Here is a 21707-nt window from a genome sequence, read left to right as displayed (position 1 = left end):
ATGACAATGGGGAAGGGGAGGATCCAGGAAACCTCTGGGTTATCAAGGCTATCTGTGTCTAGCAGGGGAGGTTATGAGGTGCTCACACAGCCAGTGTAGAAAAAGGATGGAGAAAATGGATGAATGATGAACTGGAGTAGGAAACAGAATGTTGGCTCTCAACTTTTAAAAGTACCAGCTCTCCTGAACAATTCCAAAGGAGAAGAAAGGGAGGAATTCCCTGACCCTATTTTTTTTATTCTCAAAACACATGCAGATAACAGCATGTGCTCATCATAGTCCTAGATGGAAAAGAGGCAATTTCCACTTTATTTCAAGATAACTATGCAAAGACCTTCAAGGAGAGCCTTTGTCTTTTTCTGAGTCTGAGAGAGAGTGTCTTTCCTAAGCTCAACCATAAATTGAGTAGAAATTCAAACCATGGTCTCCAGAGCAGTAGCCCATCAATCACATTACCACACCAAGCTGACTCTCCAAATATATCATGAGTATGTTTTATATTGATGGAGATATTTTATGTCTTTAATGAGAAAAAGCAGATAAATAGGAAGCACAATTTCCTCCCCGACTCATAGGAAATAAAGGAGACAGTGATCTTTTCCCTCTAAAGTGATACTGACAGTACAGTAGAGTCTCACTTATCCAACATAAACGGGCCGGCAGAATGTTGGATAAGCGAATATGTTGGATAATAAGGAGGCAATAAGGAAAAGCCTATTAAACATCAAGTTAGATTATGATTTTACAAATGAAGCACCAAAACATCATGTTAGACAACAAATTTGACAGAAAAAGTAGTTCAATACGCAGTAATGCTATGTAGTAATTACTGTATTTACGAATTTAGCACCAAATTATCACAATGTATTGAAAACATTAACTACAAAAATGTGTTGGATAATCCAGAACATTGGATAAGTGAGGGTTGGATAAGTGAGACTCTACTGTATTAGGATACCAATACAGAAGAAAGCACCCCTGCATAACTAAATAAAAAAAGAGGGATTCTGTGGTTCAAGAAAGGCAGTTCAGTGCAGTAGTTTATGTGTTGACCTAGGACTCTAAGAAACCAGAGTTTGAATCCTCTTCACACAGTCATCGAAACCTACCGGGTGGCCTTGATAAAGCCATATTCTCTCAGCATGAGAGGAAGTCAATGGCAAGCCTCTCAATGACCCTTGGCAAGAAAACTCCAGGATAAGGTTACCATGCATAAGAGTCAACTTAGAGACATGTAACAACAAGATGTGGTTCAATAGCAAGCACTGGCTCTTTGTTACTTAGAGGATGGTGAGTGAGACATGGATCTAGGAGAAGTATCTTTAAGTCCTCCCACTGCTATGAATTCAACAGCGATCTCAGACCTCACCTCTGCAAAGGAAAAAATGACTGGATTCCCTGAAAACTAGCAGATGAGCAATTCTGTACAAATTGTTGGCATATTTTTCATTTAGGGAAGGACTGTTTAATGTTTTGCTTTCCTTGTTACAGGGAACAGGAAGAAGGAGATGTGTTTTCAAATGATTACATAAAATTGAATCAGATAACTGATCAACCTAGCCCAGCACTTTTTCTTCTACCACATTTCCTTCTGCTTTTTCATTCAAGACACAGAGTATTCAACTTAGAACCTCCTCCATGCAAGGCATGTGATCAGCCACCGAAAAATGTTTTCTGGCCCATCAGTGATAGCTGTGCAACATCAAAAGCCATAGATTCTGTTTAAAAACGATTTCCTTAAACTACTGCATGCCATCTCCAGAAGCTTCCTTTGACCTTATTTTTGTAGTTTTGGGATCTAAATGTTTGTAGAAGACTAGTGACTCTTTTGAAGCCATGGCAATATGAACTGGTACTAAGAAAGCCAGCTTCCATCATTTAATGACACAAGCGAATGCAACCACAAATAAAATACCTCAAACATAATTTTTGTATTACCTCATATAACCTTGAAACTGCTTTTCACTTCGCAGACCTAGTAGCTCAGTGATAAGAAACAATGGTTTTCACACATTTCTTGCCTCTATTTGTCATTGACTTCTGCTCTCCTTTGTAGATCACCAAAGTGGCACCTTTGCACTACTCTTCATGCCCCATTGCTAATTTGGTCATTTACACACACACTCAATATTGCCATGTAAATATATTTATGACGACCCAGAACAGAGTTAGACGGGAGTCAATAAGTGATTAATTCTCCGACATGTGAGAAATTTCAACAAAGCTAGCAATGATATGAAGCTACCTTTAGGTCTTCAGAACATGGTGTAAAGTATTACAACATGTTAGTTTCCATAAGGGGATTTAGAAAGTATGAGTTTCAACAATGAGGTACAACTTTTAATGTGGCAACCCATTCAAAAACCAGAAGCACATTTTGCACGCACATATTTTTTCCAAACACACTGGCAGATCATTTTTATTTATTCAGAAGAATTCAGCTTCAGCAGGGCTGTATTTTTTAAAAAGATATTATAAGGATTACATCACAGAAACTTAAAATCCAAGAGAGCTTAAATGTCAATATTTTTATGACTACTACAGTACCAGACAGCCTGAATTATAATGAATCCAAGGCAGCTTAATGCTTAATACATCTTTTTGGACATCCCCAGCAGCTACCAAAGATGATTAATTCTCATAAACTGGCTTGGCATTATAGAACGGAAGCAAAATCTCATCCTATATTTGGAAAACTCCCACACTCAAGGTGGGTGTGACTGCATTTGTCATGACATATTAACAAAAAAGGTTCATGCCATTCTGGGTGGGGGGAAACCACAAGAGGAAGGGTGGAGGCTTGTTTATAAAGCTCTGTGAGAACTCCTCCTTGCCTTTATGCTTGGGAGTATAATTTTTTCAGGATGAAATATTGCCAAATGATGGGAGAGAACCAAAAAGCATAAGTGATGCTGATGGTATCTTGTGTTTGGCTTTCACAATGTGATGGTTCCCAAGCATTTTAATACCTGGAAGTAGTCTAGATTAAAAATAGACGTGCATTTCATGCTCTCAAACAGAACTACTAATTTTCTGATTAGCTCTGAAAATAACTTCCTGACATTCCCCTTGCAGTTATAATAATTGTGTCAGTGATAACACGGAGGGCACATCCTCGCACATCCACTCTTGGGATGAAGTCCTTGCCCTTTTGCTAGCAAAAAAAGGATAATCCCCAGTTTGAAAGACCAAGTTCGATCCTGGTCTGGGGCAAAGCTTGAAAAACTTGCTGCCAGAATCCAGTGTCCACATGGCCAGTAGACATACTGTCTGGATAATTACAGAAGCTCTACTCTAAAGAGTAATTTAAATCATTGCTCTCCCATGAGGATGTCATAAAAAGCAATTGCTTCACAAGACACAGATGTCTATTTACTGTATATACTCTTGTAAAATTCGATGTCATGTATAAGTCAAGGATAGCTTAGGGAGCCAACATTATGAATTTGATGCAATTGATAAGTCAATAGTCATTCTGCAGCGAGGGGAAGGCACCAGTGCTGCCATGGTGGACGAGGTGCCACCACCAATTTTCGATTTGGTCTATAGTAGGAGATGCGGTTCATCAAATAGTCTGGACCCGAGCCATTTAGGGCTTTAAAGGTAAGAACCAGTACTTTGTACTTAGCCCGGAAGCAGACTGACAGCCAGTGGAGGTGCCGCAGCATGGGAGTGGTTCTCTCCCTGAATGGTGTTCCAGTTAGCTGCCTGGCTGCTGATCTCTGGACCATTTGAAGCTTCTGAACTATCTTCAAAGGCAGCCCCATGTAAAGAGCATTGCAGTAGTCCAAATGGGATGTGGTAAGGCGTGGACTACCATGCCAAGTCAACCAGCTATAGCTTCATAGGGTTTTATGCCAGATTCTCTTCTAATCCTTCCTGCAGGTCCTGATAACCAAACTTTTTGCATTTGCTCCCGCATTAAGTCCCTCTCCCCATGCTTTGGCAGTATCAAACATGCTATTCAAGGAAATCAAAGGAACATCTCTTCTCTGGGCAGAAAAGCAATGCAGAAGTAGTAAAATTAAATGTACTCCTTAGCATTTCAAACAGATAGACATAAAATACTTTTAATGAAGCCTGTTAAGATTAGATATTGTGCAGAGGTTTATTTAACATAGTTCAGATAAAATCAAACAAACGTGCTTCTTACAGACAACTTGTAACCCCTCTTAAGCTGCACGAGAATGGACCCCCCAAATGGAGGATATATTTAAGGGAATCTCCCCACATTGCGTTCTTCACTCCTTTTCATGAGAGATCATTATCAATGGTTTGTGCTTTTAGAACAATGTTTCAAAATCACCAATCAAGTTTTAAATAAAAAACTAGCTTGCTTTCTGATAGGGATAGCAAAACTGGTCGATTTATTCCATAAAAATTTATGTACACAGCAGCAGCTTCCATGAATGTAATGATCATAATATAGAGTCTACAGGGTAATTTTTATTGCAGTTTATAGCAAGATTGCATGTACTTCACAGTTTTCAGACTTTATTGAGATTTTATGGGACTGTGCTGCTTACACTGTTAATACTGCTTTTTTTTTTTTTACTCCGAGGAAGGTGGGATTTGTTTCCATACATGCATTTGATTGTTAAACTACCACAGGTTGTTTACACTGTTTAATTATTGTTATTATTTTTAAAAAGCTCATAAGTAAAGTTGCTAAGACTATAAGATTGAGAGTCACTATACACAGCCATGGAAAATATGAGCTCACATGTTTGATTTTGAACAGAACAGTGCAGAATTCATACTCATTTACAAGAAATCAAATTCTTGAAGGTGTTAAGAGCTATCCAGTATCTAATATATAACCAATTCACAATCCAATATAAAACAAAGCAATGGAAAGAAAAAGTATTATAGATTGAAGCAATATAAGGTATAGTATTTCTAAGCTGGGTTTCTAGCCCAGTCATTTTTACATAGCTAAAAGTGATGATGTCCATACAATCTTCCTGATCCTAGGTCTGCAAAATGCCCCCACTTCATTTTCTCCTGACAATGTAGTGTGAACTAAAACTTAAAAGCCTGTGTCTCCTTCACTGACATTTTCTTTAGCAAATTAATTGATCATCTACAAAATCACTTACATCCAGGGCCTGGACAGAACAATGTATGTGGACAAGTTGACTAGTTCAAATTAGAGCCAGTCCTAGTGTACACAATACCCTGGGAACTCTGGAACATTCGCTCCAGTTTTATCCTTCATTACTAACTGGAAGTCTTTGGAAGTTGTGTGGAGCAAAGGACCAGTGTAGACATGCCCTACGTATACTAAGCATTCTATGCAGGGCCGGCCCCACTATAGAGGCGACGTGAGGCCTCCGCCTCGGGCGCAGGTCCGGGGGGGGGCGCCGTCAGGCTGGGCGGGAGGCGGGGCACCGCCCTGACGGTGCCCCGCCTCCCGCCCAGTGCCCCTGGCCTGGCTGACCTTGCCCGGCCGGCTGCCGGCTGGGTAAGGCCAGCCAGGCCACAAGGCTTGCCCGGCCAGCTGCCACAAGGCCAGGGTGCACTGGGCGCGAGGCGGGGCACCGTCAGGGCGGTGCCCCGCCCTCCCGCCCAGCGTGCCCTGGCCCCGCCTCCCACGCTGCGTGGGAGGCGGGGCCAGGGTGAATAGCGTGGGAGGCGGGGCCAGAGTTGGCCCCGCCTCCCACGCTATTCGCCCTGGCCCGTCTGGCCTTTTCTAGCTGGCCAGACTGCAGCGGAGGTCCCTCCAGGCCGCAATCGCGGCCTGGAGGGAACTTCGCTGCAGTCTGGCCAGCTAGAAAAGGCCAGACGGGCGAGCGGGAGTCGCGCGGGAGGCGCGGCCAACTCTGCCCCCCCCCGCCCAGCGTGCCCTGGCCCCGCCTCCCACGCAGCGTGGGAGGCGGGGCCAGGGCACGCTGGGCGGGGGGGGGCAGAGTTGGCCCCGCCTCCCACGCTACACCCACTCGCCTGTCTGGCCTTTTCTAGCTGGCCAGACTGCAGCGGAGGTCCCTCCAGGCCGCGATTGCCCCGCCCCCCCTGCCCAACGTGCCCTGGCCCCGCCTCCCATGCTGCATGGGAGGCGGGGCCAGGGCACGCTGGGCGGGGGGGGGGCAGAGTTGGCCCCGCCTCCCACGCTACACCCGCTCGCCTGTCTGGCCTTTTCTAGCTGGCCAGACTGCAGCGGAGGTCCCTCCAGGCCGCGATTGCGGCCTGCAGGGACCTCCGCTGCAGTCTAGCCAGCTAGAAAAGGCCAGACGGGCGAGCAGGAGTAGCGTGGGAGGCGGGGCCAGGGCACGCTGGGCGGGGGTGCGGGGCCAACTCTGGCCCCGCCTCCCGCACTATTCGCCCTGGCCCCGCCTCCCACGCAGCATGGGAGGCGGGGCCAGGGCACGCTGGGCGGGGCCAGGGCACGGGAGGCGGGGCCGGTGGCGGGGGCGCTTTTCAGCACCCCCACTTAACATTGAAAAATATCTCCGGCCGGCCCTGATTCTATGATATCAAATCATTGTAGCCAGCATGACCTAAATCCAGTTGTTAATTCCATCCATATCTGATGCATTAAATCAGTGGAATGTAAATAAGTTTTGTCTTACCAAGTTCCTATTGATTGAATGGATCTACTTTAGTTAGGATTTGTTATTCAATTTAGATGCAAGTGTCAAACTATTTACAACTTGTACAAAATCCCAGAGAGTACCTACAATACTCATGCTTTATTCTGGATTTTCAAATTTCCTAAAAACGAGTCCCTATTTGTATATTACCTATGTATAGATTATGTTTTCTTTTACTTTAGCTCTTTTATTTTGGGTAGTAAATCTCTTTTTCCTGGATATTCAAACATGTACAGTAATGTGACATTCACCTTCTTTCATAAAGCATTGCCTACTTAGTTTTTGCTACAAGTAAGTGGGTAAATTATCAAATGTACTTTGGAATGACTTTTCATTTGTGTTAGGCAAAAGAAGGAAGGAGTATGCAGCAAGCAGGGATTTCTGTGGAGAATCAAACAAAGGAATGGAAAAGAAAACTTTTGAAAAATCGATTCTACCTAAAATTATTTGTCAAAGTAAATTAAACATACAGAGATAGCAACACAAATATATTATAAAGAGAATAAGTCTCAATGAACCTATACATTTAGTCACTGATTTATGACTGTGGACAAACGGTCTTTCCTGTGATACAGCTCTTCTGATTTCAGGATGAGTGATTGATGGAACCCAATTAGGAGAGCCAGACGATCTCAGACCACAGGCCTGCTCTCACAATGGCCAATAATGTATTATGTGAATTAGCATGGTGCACCCCTAATCTCATCCAATTTTAAAATTAAGCAGGGTTGAGCCTGGTTAATACTTGGATGGGATAATGCCAGAAAAACTAGGTTTGTCTCAATAAGGCTGAGAGAAATCGTCCTGAAATCCTGGAGAGCCATTACTGCCACTGAGAAATGAAAACACTGAGATAGGTAAACTAATGGGCTGATTCAGTAGAAAGCAGCTTCCCACATATATCCATAGTGGAGAACATGAGTATACTAGCACCTATTCACTTGAGTTCCCCAGCAAATGAAATATTCAGATGAACACTGTCCTACATATAATGTATACTGCCTTTGACACTAGAGGTAATATAAAGAAAACAATCATAAGTTGCAGCCATTGAAATCAACATGTGTCCAATTTACTTTTAAAGGGATTCACTTTAGTAGTCTCATAACAGTACGTACAAGTGAATTCAGCTACACACTGTAAAAGCATCCTCTTATCTATTCTGAATTTCTCACCATTCAGCTTCAGTAAATGACTGTGTTCTTTTCTTTCCCCTGACCATACATAATTCTATACATTTCTATTATGTCACTCCTAATTTCTCCTTTTCAAAGCTTATCAGCCCTGAACTTTGTAACCTTTCCTTGTAAGAATATTCCTGGAGAATGTTGGCTGCAAATTTCTGCATCTTTGACATCCTTTTTAGGGACAGAGACCAGGACTGTGAGCAAAATTCTACATGATGTTAAATCAACTATTTCTCTTTTTAATAGTTATAATTTTGGTAGGTCATGGAAGTGTTGAAGAAGCAAAATATCTTGATTTTGTTTAGTTTTTTTTGTTGCTTTTGGACAAGTTTGCCTTCTGATAGTTTTGCAGGTAAGCTGGTGAACTGTAGACAAGACAGTGCTATAAAGAAACTAAGACAGTCCTCATAACAGCTGGTTTTCACCCTGGAAAGAAGTGGTTAATGAGGTGCTCTTGTATTCTGACATTGTTCTAGAAGGTGTACTTATGAAATTAACACATTACACCAAACTGGGGAGGAAGCAAATATTCCAGAGAAAATAATGAGAATTCAAGATGACCTCAGCTGATTGAAGAGCTAGACAAAAATTAGCAAAATGGATTTCAACTTAGATAAATGTGCATACATCATCTAAGCAAAAAAATTAAAATTAAATATTGAACTATAAACTGGGTGACACCTGGCCTGAAAGTAGCAGATGTGAAAGGGACTGAGATAATTTAATAGACTATAAGCTAAAAATGAATAAAGAGTATGATACATTAGCCAAGAAAAAAAGCCGGTGTAATTCTAAGGTACATCAAAAGGAGTATAGTGTCCTGTCCATATCAAGTCACTTCAAGGATACCATCCATCCATCTTGCCCTTGGTCGACCCCTCTTCCTTTTTCCTTCCATTTTCACCAGCATCATTCTCTTCACTAAGCTTTCCTGTCTTCTTATTATGTGGCCATCTTTGCCTCTAATGTCCTTCCTGCCAGTGAGCAGCTTAAAAGCAGAATAAAAACTAGCAAATAAAAAGCATCTGTATTTAAACAGTTTTCTAAAAAGTTCATATGTAACAAAATCTAAGAAAAATGATGAGTTTGTAAAGCTATTAGGCATTCCCTTATGATCCAGAAGACAGTCATTAACCTAGACTTCATTGTTGTATACAAATGCATTTTATATGAAGAAATCTTACCTTTCATGTGATTTCTCCCATCCTCCAGTAGCGGTACTACTATAGTGTTGTTCACATTCCCTGGTGATCTCACAGCTGTGTAGACCACAGGTACCGATTGTACCACCACTGGAATGCGGTGTACATGACTCATTTTGTTGGTCTGTAGGTTCATAGGGCTTGAAGGAGGTACTGGATGGATTATGTGCAAAAACTGCTGCCCTCCAACACCTGACGCAGATGCCACAAGTGGTCCTGGAGTTAATACTGATGGAGCAGAGGCTGCTGAAGATACTGATGTGATTACTGTTGGTGATGAAGCTGGACGACTAGAAGAAGTAGAAATAGAAGAGGGAGAGGAAGCTGATGCAGTGATGGATACTGGTGAAGATGAAGCAGCAATGGGGGATGATCGGGCTTTGTTTATTGATAAGTCCACTGGCTCAGTTTGCGTTTGGAAATGGTCTGTGGGCAAAGAGTCTTCTTCTGAATCTGCCTTCATACTGTTCAGCAACAGGGGTACAGCTTCCATATCTGGGTAACTATGAGTGTTTGGAGACTGTGGAGGGGGAAAAAAGGAAAACAGGTCATTACCATTTAGAAGCTATTATGAAAAACACTTAGTAAATAACTGTAAAGGTTCGTTTTAATTATTTTCTTTAAGGTGAAAAAGCAGACAAGCAAAGAAAATGTGTAATTCAAGAAGGCCAAATACCTTATTTTCCCATTGTAATCACAGGGCTGATAAAAACTGATGAGAATGCTAACATCTGTGGTTCTTTTTACCTATCATTTTAAAATGATGGTAGGCTATGTTCAGCCTGATGATGAAATGCAAAGTTAGGCTGCAGATGGCCTGCTTCTTCATTTTTAAAGAATATTATAGGCCCACATCTGAGTCTGAAAATGCACAGATTATGAGTCTACATTAGTGAAAAGGTTGAGTGGAGGGTAAATTGAAGAAAGAGAAAAAATGCCAATCCCTCTAACTTAGTGGTTCTCAACCTGTGGGTTCCCAGGTGTTTTGGCCTACAACTCCCAGAAATCCCAGCCAGTTTACCAGCTGTTCGGATTTCTGAGAGTTGAAGGCCAAAACATCTGGGGACCCACAGGTTGAGAACCACTGATCTAACTGCTTGCCCATGTGAAAACCAAGTTGGTGCGAGATAGAAGGATGTTTCAAAGGACTTGCCCAGGGCCTCTCTAAAGTGATGTCAGTGCTTACTTTCAATCAAAATCTATTATCTATATTTTAAACAAGTTGGATCCACTGCCTCCTCTTACTTCATGGATGCAATGTATTTTAAGCCCTCCCTTTGTCATTATAGTAGACCCTTAGTATCTGCTGGGGTATTATTCCAGGTCCTCTGCAAATACCAAAATCAGTGGAGCTTGAGTCCCATCTTATACAATGTTGTAGTAGAATGCTGTCCCTTATATGAAACAGCAAATCAAGGCTTACTTTTTAAAAAAATATTTAAAGCCATGGATGATCACAGCTATGGATGAAGAATCCAAGGGAACACAGTGGCCAACTGTATTTATATAATTCCTCCTGAAAGTATATAAACCCATTATCCAACTATTACCAGACTTAAGCACCCTAATTATTTCATCTAAATGCAAACTCTTCCTAAAAACACTCATGCTTGTATTTCAAATGAATAATTCATTTCCTTTTTTGTGTAGAAAGTCCCAACAGTTCTAAAATAAAGAAAGCTACTTTAATAGTATCATCTTGCTACCAGGTTATAGTAAGATAACACACCAAGTTTTTAATGGAAAGCAAATTATATTATTGTTGCAAATGTACATACTGCAATGCTACCCATTTCTACTTTCCCCAAAGTCACTAACATTCTTCTTTTTCTTTTTTTTAACCCGCCCTTTCTCCTCGAGGAAACTCAGGGCGGCTTCCAAAGTACAATGGCAAACATTCAATGCCAGTACAAAACATAATAGACAATTAATAGACAATTAAACATAAATTAATCAAAAATATCACATAAAACATAAATAAAACATATCACAAAACAAATTGCACAGATTAAAATACATATTAAAATACAGATCTCAATAATTTAAAATTGTTTGTCAGCAATGTCTCAAAGTGAAAAATTGCTATTTTCCATGCAGAAAATGATGTTGTCTATGTAACAAATCATGTTTTCTGTGCAAAAATGTGCATATTGTGATTTACATCAGTTCAGGATCTGCCTAATCATTAATTTCCAGCATATTTTCAAGTGTTTTCCCCATTTCTATTTACAATTCTCAACAGTGGAACCAGTAATTAAGGACAATGGGGCTCAAAGTGTAAAGAATTGGAAAAATAAAAGTGTTTCCATTTGTGCCTGCATCTTTTTGAAGAACACAATACCAGCCATGGTAGCAAAACAGAAGCATATGGGAAGCCCATTGGTAGAAGATGGCAAGTGGGTGGCTAATGCTACAACGTTCTCTCCCTCTCACAGGCAGTGTAACAATCACCATTTTGTAGAAGAAACAGCAGCATGAGCAAACTTCATAACTGCCTTTCAGGATTTCAATGACCTGTGTGTCTTCTTATAACCCAGGGGTTCACAACCTGTGGGTCCCCAGATGTTTTGGCCTTAAACTCCCAGAAATCCTAACAGCTGGTAAACTGGCTGGGACCCATCATGTCACCATTTTTTTTTACAGGCTACAGATACTTGGATAACTTCAAGAACAATGTGATGGAAAGGATTATCTATGTCAGCATCATGTTTGTATCCTCTTTCAACAACAACAACAACAGCAACAGCAACAACAACAGCAACTTTATTCTTGTAACCTGCCTTCATCTCCCCAAAGGCACACGGGGAGGCTTACATGAGAAAAACAGTCCATAAATTTAAAACACAATATAATAACATAGATATAAAACAACATAACATGACAATTATTAAAACCAAGACATCAATTGCTATGTACAGAGGGTGATTAGTGCAAAACTCTGAGTAAAGTCCATGAGTAAAACAGAGATGGGTGGGGAAGGACAAGGAACCAATCGCGTTAAAATACTAAACCCAATAAAATGGGGGGCAATATTAAAGAGCTGCACCATTTGAAAACAAGATACATGGCTGGTGGCCTCTTCACTCAAAAGTGCACTGGAACAAAATACTTGCTTTTGCTCTCCTGTTGTCTGGCCAGAATTCTACAAGCCAGAATTAATTCATCCATCCATTCAGATTTTTTTTCACACTACATAATTATGGCAGTTTTGTACCACTTTAAATGCCAGTCCTCTGTCCTATGGAGTTCTGGGATATGTCAATTTGTGAGGCACTTCTCCTTGAATCAGCAGTCGTTCCACAGAATATAGTCATTCTAGTTAAAATATACTCATAGATTTACAAATGTGTGTAAGACACCTCAGAAAAGAGGTCGGGACAGTGGTAGTGTTTAACATTATGATTAACTATATTGTTGCCTTCCTCTATCTTACATGTGACTTTGGACAAGGACTTACAGGTTTCAAAACATTCATGGGTAATTGCATGAATGGGTTCACCTTTTGTTTCTCTCATGTACACACACACATACACTGTTTATGTCATAAGTTCATGACAATTTATTATGCCATTGACTCATGTAGTACAGCCTCTGTCCAGACCTAGTGCAAAAGACTAATCTGATTGGGGGGGGGGGGGGGCATAACCATGTGAGCCTAAAACCAATTTATTTATTTATTTATTTCCAGTATTTCTACCCCGCCCTTCTCCCCGAGGGGACTCAGGGCAGCTTACACAGCTGGCAGAATCACTACCAGTATATCATAATACAATAAAATAATAAAACAGTTAAAATAGTTAAATAACATAATAAAATACAGTGCAACGCCAATATATATGCCAATCATCCATCAGACCTTGTGCAAGAGCACACAGTCTGATGGACCTTCTGCTAGTCTGGACTAAATTGTTAGTCTCGACTAAAGCAGACCCATTGAATCAATGGAATTTACATAATTGTTGGCTTACAAACTTCCTATTGATTCAGTGGGACTAATAACTGGAAGTTCATGTTGATTCCAATTGAGACATAGTTACAGTAGAGTCTCACTTATCCAACATAAACGGGCCAGCAGAACATTGGATAAGTAAAAATCTTGGATAATAAGGAGGGATTGAGAAAAACGCCAATTAAACATAAAATTACATTATGATTTTACAAATTTAGCACCAAAACATCATGTTTTACAAGAAATTGACAGAAAAAGCAGTTCAATGCACAGTAATGTTACGTAGTAATTGCTGTATTTACGAATTTAGCACCAAAACATTGCAACATTTACTACCAAAACAATGACTACTAAAAGGCAGACTGCACTGGATAATACAGAACATTGGATAAGTGAAGCTTGGATAAGTGAGACTCTACTGTAATTGCTTTTGCCCCTAGACCTTATCTTATTATTCCAAATAAATGAGGATCACTAACCATTGGCCACTGTTATTTTGGGTAGACTTATACCAGAAGTATTAATGGGCCATTAATAATTTGACTAATTTGCCCTGAGAATGCATACAAGTTTATAACACATATTTTTATTCCTTTCTGTTCTCCGGTGTATAGCAAATCCTCAGAAGAACAGGAAAAGCCCACATTGCACAAATTATTATTGGGTCAAAAATTAGGATGAGCATATCAACCATATCTGTAAGAAGACAGATTTAAATCTGATCCTCTAGAGACAAAGCTACAGCTACTCCTCTTGTTGACATATGCTTTCTTATGCCCAAATTACTTTGCAGTGCAAATTAGTACTGTCAAGCCCGAATATATTACAAATTAAAGGGGAGAAATATAGGCTTCTTTTTCCCCGCACAGAAAATAATATCTTTATTTTGAGTATACACATAATTGCATATTATAGACTTGAAATTTTAATGGGATAAAACCAAATGCTGTGAAATGCAGCTGTTTTATCAAAATGATTTAGTGTCTTGTGAATTGGCTTCAATAAATCAAGCTCTTTATGACCCAATGAGATATAATATGATTATTTCAAAGGGAAGCAGCAAGGAATCAGAGGGAAAGCAAGCTTCTGTTCAGCATGATAGGATGGTTGCCTATGAATCTACTGCCTCACTACTTCCTAGGGAGAAATCTCCACATGCTATGAGCTTTTGCTCCCCTGTAGAGAACACAGAAAAACATTTTGAGCTGCTCTTACACATCATTGGGTACATTAGGCATAGAGATTTTTCTTAAGTTATCCAGTTAATATTATGGTGACCATCTTCACCTTGCTGTACGAATTTAACTATGAAATTCTATTCATTTCTACTTAGGTTGTTGCCGCACAAGGCTCTAAAAATAGGTCCTGGAATTGTAAACCCATGTTGCTTTGAGCTGGAGCACACCAGTATAACAGCTGATCTTATCACACCAATCCGCAAGCGCTTTCAATAAACCCAAAAGCGCTTTTAGCTTACCTCAGCTCCTCCCATTGCCCTGCTTTGTCCCCCCCCCCCCTTTATGGAAGATTGGGTAATTCCAAGAGTTCAAATTCTCACAAGATTGGGGCTTTGTGGTTAATTACTTCTCCTTTTTTCGAGTTTACAAGCACTATCCTACAAACAATTAAAATATTATGTTAATAAATAATTAAAATGCATTTTACAATGCCCAGGTTCTTAGAAGGTGCACAAACTTGAACTATTGCAATATGGACTGGCAACGAGAAAGGAAACACTTTCAATCAAACAAATAAAGATGCATTTTGAATTACAAGCCTTTTCCTATCTTGTGTATTCTGTGTGAGAGAGGCAGACTTATGAAGGCCAGACCTTGCTTAGGACTGCAAGAGAATGCATGAGTTAGAACGTTGGCAGACTTGCAAACAGCTAGATATTTTGCAAAACAATAGGAACTTGCAAACAGAAAGGAAATGCTTGATCAAGAGGAAAATCCATATCACTGGCAAGAATTACCTACAAAATTGCAGTTACTTGATTTTTTAAAAAATAAAAAGGACGTGAACATGATGAAAGTGAGAAGTTATGATTGGCAGTCAGAGGTCCTCTTTGGCCACTCACCAGAAGTGGAGCAGCAAGCAGTTTAGAGATGGGGAAGTGAAGTGGTTGAAAGTGATGCCGCCAGCATCCTCATAATCACGTCACTGTCCCCAAACTCACTGCTGAAATGCTTTTAGATTATCGCATCAGCTGAAAACACTTTGAAAACAGTTAGGAACTTCCTAAATGTGAGAACTGTTCAGCAGTGGAATTCTCTGCCCTGGAGTGTGGTGGAGTCTCCTTCTTTGAAGGCTTTTAAACAGAGGCAGGATGGCCATCCGTTGAGGGTGCTTTGAATGCGATTTTCCTGCTTCTTGGCAGGAGGTTGGGCTGGATAGCTCACAAGGTCTCTTCCAACTCTATGATTCATTCAATGATTCTATAAATACCAATTCAAAGAACTTTCAGCTACCTAAAATGGGCTTCCTCTGTTTATTGGAAATTACTGCTTCAAAATGAGATAAAAACTGGTTTGGAGGGAGTTTAGAATGATGTTGTGTGATCCTGAGTGCTGCTGTTCAATGCTAGGGAGCTTCAAATGTTCTCTACAAGCTTCATATGATAGTCTCTTTAGAAATAAGATTCTAAAATTCCACTAGGCTCAATAAGATTCACTTAAACCCTACAGGGCCGGATTCTGGCACAGCTGGTTAGCAGCCGGCTGCAATAAATCACTACTGACCAAGAGGTCATGAGTTCGAAGCCAGCCCGGGTCGGATTGAGCACCCGACCATTAAAATAGGCCAGCTCGTTGTTGACCTAAGCAACCTGAAAGATAGCTGCATCTATCAAGTAGGAAATTTAGGTACCGCTTATACGGGGAGGCTAATTTAACTAATTTACAACACCATAAAAATCGTCCAGCAGCATGCGGAAAGGAATGAGGAAGTAATCCATCAAGGACTCAGTGTCACAGTGGATGATGAAGCAGCAGCTCCCCCTGTGGCTGGACTTGAACATACTCTCATGAAGCTGGAAACTGGAGAATGTTAACTTGCCTCTTTGTCTCTGTCTCTGTCTGTATGTTGTATGGCATTGAATGTTTGCCATGTATATGTATATTGTGATCCGCCCTGAGTCCCCTTTGGGGTGAGAAGGGCGGAATAGAAATGATGTAAATAAATAAATGAATAAATAAATTCAGATATGATCAACTAAGGAGGCAAATGTTAAGTAAAAAAGCTTGCTCAGCTGACTGCCACTGGCTAGTACAACATTTACATAACAGGGGAGATGGGCTGTGCCCCAAATTAGATAATCACCTCTGAATTGGTATCCTTTGAATTATTTATCATGTCAATACGAACTGAGGGTACAAGTTGTAATGTATTTGAGAACACAAAGTTAAAAAAGTGGCATTATATTAAATGCCCTTTGACCAATAGCTGGCCACTTGGAGTGCCTCTGGTGTTGCTATAAGAAGATCCTCCACTGTGCATCCTTTGAAAAACTGAGCAAACTTTCAATACTAACCTCACTAAAAATCCAATGTGTTTCACTGCTGTGCAATATCATTTAACTCTTCTGGTTGCTGCTACTTCTCAGTTCTAGTTTTCAAATTTTTATTTGCCACCACAAGTGACAGTGGAAAAATCATATTACCTTTTCTACTAATATATGGGATGTTATCACATCTCCAGCATTATGATGTCATCTGTAGCATGTGCATTTAAGATGAGAGTAACAAGGGCAAACGAAAAAGTAGAAAAATGGCTGTGCACAGAAAGAGCAAGCGAGAAAACAAAAGGATGTTTAGCAGCACCAAAGCAATATGGCCATGTTTGCAAAAAGTACAAAAAGCAAACAACAGAGATGCTTCTGAGAATTAATGCAAACACAAAACTATGCGGGTATTTTTAACTCAATCCAGAAATGTGTTAACTATTTCATAAAAATATGCAGCTTGCTTGTAGAAAATAAATCACAAAAACTTTAATTTTAACTACTCTATATACTTGTGTAAGTCTAGAAATGTTAGTCGAAAAAATCAGCACAGAAAACCCGCGTCGGCTTATGCTTGGATCAGTGTAAGAACTCTTATAAAACAAGGAGCCATCCTGTTTTCTGAGTAGAGTGGCGAGAGAAAAAAGCTTAGCTCATCCTGGGAGAACCGAAAAGAAATACTAACCTCCCTGTACTCTCTCTGCCATTGCATCACTTCCATTGCATCTCTGCCATTGACTTTTTGAGTATCTGGGCAGGGAAATGGCAGTGGCAGCTGGCTCACTGAGGTGACACTGGTGCTTTCCCTTCTCCATGAAATGGCCCTAGACTGATCCATGGGTTATAACAAAATCCTTATATTTAGCCCCGAAACTTGCACTCAAGTTATACATAACGTCAGCTTGTACGTGAGTATATATATATATGGTACAGTAGAGTCTCATTTATCCAACGTAAACGGGCCGGCAGAACTTTGGATAAGCAAATATGTTGGATAATAAGGAGAGATTAAGGAAAAGCCTATTAAACATCAAATTAGGTTATGATTTTACAAATTAAGCACCAAAACATCATGTTATACAACAAATTTGATAGAAAAAGTAGTTGAATATGCAGTAATGTTATGTTGTAATTACTGTATTTACGAATTTAGCACCAAAATATCATGATATATTGAAAACATTGACTACAAAAATGCGTTGGATAAGCGAGTGTTGCATAAGTGAGACTCTACTGTAGTTTGAACTACAAATTAACCCCTTCAATGCATTTGATTAATTATTGAGGGTGGGGATCCTTTCTTATTACAATGATAATTACTGGTATTTTTGTTTGCTTAGGGTGCATCTATACTGCAGAATTAATGCAGTTTGACACCACTTTCATTGTCATTGCTTAATGTTATAGAATCTTGGAATTTATAGTTTGGTGAACTACCAGCACTCTTTAGCAGGTAAGGCTAAAAACTTTGTAAAACTGAGTCTTCTATGATTCCATAGGACTGAGCCATGGCAGTGGAATCAAACTGCATTAATTCTACATTGCAGATGCACCCTTACTGAAGCTATTGTCTTGTATTGCAGTATAGTAGCAGATATAACCTTTCTTTGTTCACACTGATTGGTAGATTCTCCTGTTAATGAATTGTTAATTTATCACATCCTTTTACCACTATCATCAAGCTTCTGAAGTAGGTTTTTGATAATATGTAGGTTAATGTACACTGAAAGTTGTTTTGAATTCAGATAGAACTGTATACACATTCTAAATGCTGGCATTGCAGAATGAATACAAATATATATATATCAGTTTTAAATCAATTCCCCATTTATATTTGATTAGATTAATACATTAAAATTATCTAATTGGATGAAATTCTAATCCTAGCACATAAAATTATATTTTGTACCAAAGTCTGACTTGGTTACACCCCGACTAGTTTACCTCCTACTCTGCTGATCGAACAAAGATTGATGAAACCCTGAAATGTCAAAGGATGGCATTTGAAAGCACATATCAATTTATTTCCCTGAAAAACAAAGTGATGGTCACAGTGGGACAGATTTGTCACTGTAAGACCAAACTATCTATCCAATGCATATGAATTTCCTTTCAAAAAGATGGAATATGTCTTACAAAGCTTGTTGTGCAGCTTGTACATCACTGCAGCAACAAGCCTGTCACAGGTTCTACTTGGAAGGGAATTTTAAGTTCATGTTAAGTTCAGTAAGGTTTTTGCTTCAAATGTTATGAGTGATGCTAGACTTTATTATTAATAGAAACCCTTCTCAAGATTAGCTTTGCCAAAAAAATGACTAGCTTCAAACTATGATTCATAATTCTGAGGAGTGAGGATGTCTAGCAGATTTTTTTTCTCAAGAAGCTGTCAGGATGGATCCAAATGACAGGGATATGAATTCTGCCCAACCCATGGATGGTACTCGACGAGAAGGTAATATTTTATGTGGTCAGAAAAGCAAAGTGTTAGAAATATGAGCAGAAATCTTACTGTCTCTCTATAAACATTATATGTCAAACGAACAAACGCACAGAGTAGAATACTAAGAGAGAAGTCACAACATTAGAAGGAAGATGGCTGTAATGAGAACTGTTGTACTATCGTAACAAGCTTTATGTTTGTCCTGATTAAAGAAGAACCACTGACTCAATAATAATAATAAGAAGAAGAAGAAGAAGAAAAAGAAGAAGAAGAAGAAGAAGAAGAAGAAGAAGAAAAAGAAGAAGAAGAAGAAGAAGAAGAAGAAGAAGAAGAAGAAGAAGTAGTAGTAGTAGTAGTAGTAGTTCTGGAACACAACACACCAGACATCACAGTTGTGGAAAGGAAAAAGGTTTGGATCATTGATGTTGCCATCCCAGGTGACAGTCGCATTGACGAAAAACAACAGGAAAAACTCAGCCGCTATCAGGACCTCAAGATTGAACTGCAAAGACTCTGGCAGAAACCAGTGCAGGTGGTCCCGATGGTGATCGGCACAATGGGTGCTATGCCAAATGATCTCAGCCGGCATTTGGAAACAATAGACATTGACAAAATTACGATCTGCCAACTGCAAAAGGCTACCCTACTGGGATCTGTACGCATCATCTGAAAATACATCACACAGTCCTAGACACTTGGGAAGTGTTCGACTTGTGATTTTGTGATATGAAATCCAGCATCTCTATTTTGTTTGCTGTGTCATACAATAACAACAACAACAACAACAACTTTATTTTTATATCCCGCTCCCATCTCCCCAAGGGGACTCGGGGCGGTTTACACAGGGACAAGCCCAACATCAACATACATTAAAACACAATCATAATTTAAACCAATATAAAACAGTAAAAACAGTATAAAACAACATAGAAACATATCAGGTCCTTAGAGCCTGGGCGGAGTACGAAATGTGTAGGAGTGAGCTTATACGGACTCTGCGTGCAGCTCGAGGATAGTAATGTAGGGCAATCAGGGAAGGCTGGAAGGTCTCATTTAAAAATTAAAATCAACAAGGGTGAGGGACATTGATAAAGTGAAATAATTGTGACAAATTAAGTATCTAACTGGAACTATTCATTCGAAGGCGCATTGAAACAGCAACGTTTTAAGGTCCTTACAAAAGGTGGACAGCAAAGGTGCCTGCTTGATCTCCCTGGGGAGTTCCAGAGCTGAGAGGCCACCACCGAGAAGGCCCTCTCCCTCGTCCCCACCAACCACACCTGAGACGGAGGTTGGAGAGAAGGGAGAGAGATCTCCCCAGAAGATCTCACGGCCCGTGTGGGTTTATAGGGAGGAGGCGATCAAGGAGATAAGCAGGTCCTGAACCGTTTAGGGCTTTATAGGTAATAACCTTATCGGTAGCCAGTGGAGCTGCTTGAACAGGAGGGTTGACCATTCTCTGAATTGAATCCAAAATGTGAGAATACAATACACAATGAGATACAGGAACAAGGTTGAAGCTCACTTTGGAAATTTCTGTTATTTGTCCTGTCTACTGCAAGATCCCCCCTTTTTCCTAAGAAATGGGCTGAACATAGTAACTGGCCTAAGGGCTAAAGAGTTTAATGTCAAATGAGGATTCAGTTGTGGGTCTCCCCTATTACTAGTCTGGTAGTTGAACCACTGTACCACATGTACACATTTTGTACTCAGGCAGATCCAGCTCACCCATATGCTTTAAAAGAGCACAAGAACTTCAAGAGGGTTTACAGAACTATACACACCATTTGAACTCACACTGAATAATGCATAGATAGGTGGAATGGAGATGTATTATTTAGATAATAATTCTTCTGTCCTGACTATAGTTTTCAGATTTCAAGGTCTGCCACTGAGTACCCAGTTTTCATATGTCATCTCTAAGTAGGAAACAAGGGTAAAAATTCTTCATTTTTGGTTGACACGGCTCCAGACAAGAGGAAGGACCATGGACAAATCTATAGTTCAGTAAAAGGGTAGCAGTTTGCCACAATATGAAAGACTTAAATGATTACTTGTTCCATCTTAAAAAAGGTGCATGTTGGGCAGTTACCCGGGGAATCGACGTGCACAGAGGCCCTATGCTAATCTATGCACAGACCAGAATTTAACACTAATTTTCTGATTACCCACCTCAACATCCAAATCTCCTGCTAACTCAGTAGGAGAAAAATTATGACTTGTGGCAGAGAGTTGGAATGTCTGCATTCATGAAAAACGTTTTACCATTTTTATTGCTTGCAATGTTATGGAAACAATATTGTAATGGGGGACAACAATTGCCGATAGTGTGCATTTTCATTATCAGAAGCAGAGCCTCTGCTGTTTGTATTCCAATAATTCTATTTTCATGGTGAAGGGTCAGAGGAAGTGAAAGAAAGTGAAGGGGGGGGGAGAACTAGAAGGCTTATTACATATTAGTGACATTTATAAATATCCCTTTGAGCAGAAATTTAACATAATGTTTTGATTGTAGCACAGAAGAGGAAAGAAGCTGCAAAGAAACAGAAAATGCACCACTTCTTGTGATTGTAAATCCAGTATGCATCCCGTCAGCTGTGCTGTGATGTCTCTTTTGGGAGTGTATCTGGGGGAGGATTCTACAGATCCCTGGAATCTTTGCCATTTACCAAATTAGTAATTGATTCTTTTCTTATTTTTTGCTGAACTCTCTAAAAATTTATTCCTTCCATTATATTGTGCCAAAGGGTAGTGATCAGGGAAACCTATTATTGCACAGATGCAAGATCTTCTAAAATCTCGTGAGAACAGTAGTCAAGACTTCCAGGCGAAATCAC

The 21707-nt window shown here is 40.0% G+C and overlaps 1 protein-coding gene across 1 annotated transcript in view; it reads right to left on the bottom strand.

Annotated features, from left to right (window-relative positions):
* Positions 1-21707, bottom strand: part of klf12 (KLF transcription factor 12) — a 291369-nt gene that overhangs the window by 136980 nt on the left and 132682 nt on the right. The window contains exon 4 of the mRNA XM_062976974.1: positions 8962-9499. Within this exon, the coding sequence (XP_062833044.1) occupies positions 8962-9499 (538 nt within the window). The remainder of the gene's footprint in view (positions 1-8961; positions 9500-21707) is intronic.

This window comes from Anolis carolinensis, chromosome 3 (assembly GCF_035594765.1).
Source record: "Anolis carolinensis isolate JA03-04 chromosome 3, rAnoCar3.1.pri, whole genome shotgun sequence".
Classification (NCBI taxonomy): Eukaryota; Metazoa; Chordata; class Lepidosauria; order Squamata; family Dactyloidae; genus Anolis; species Anolis carolinensis.
This window is presented reverse-complemented; position numbering and strand designations above follow the sequence as displayed.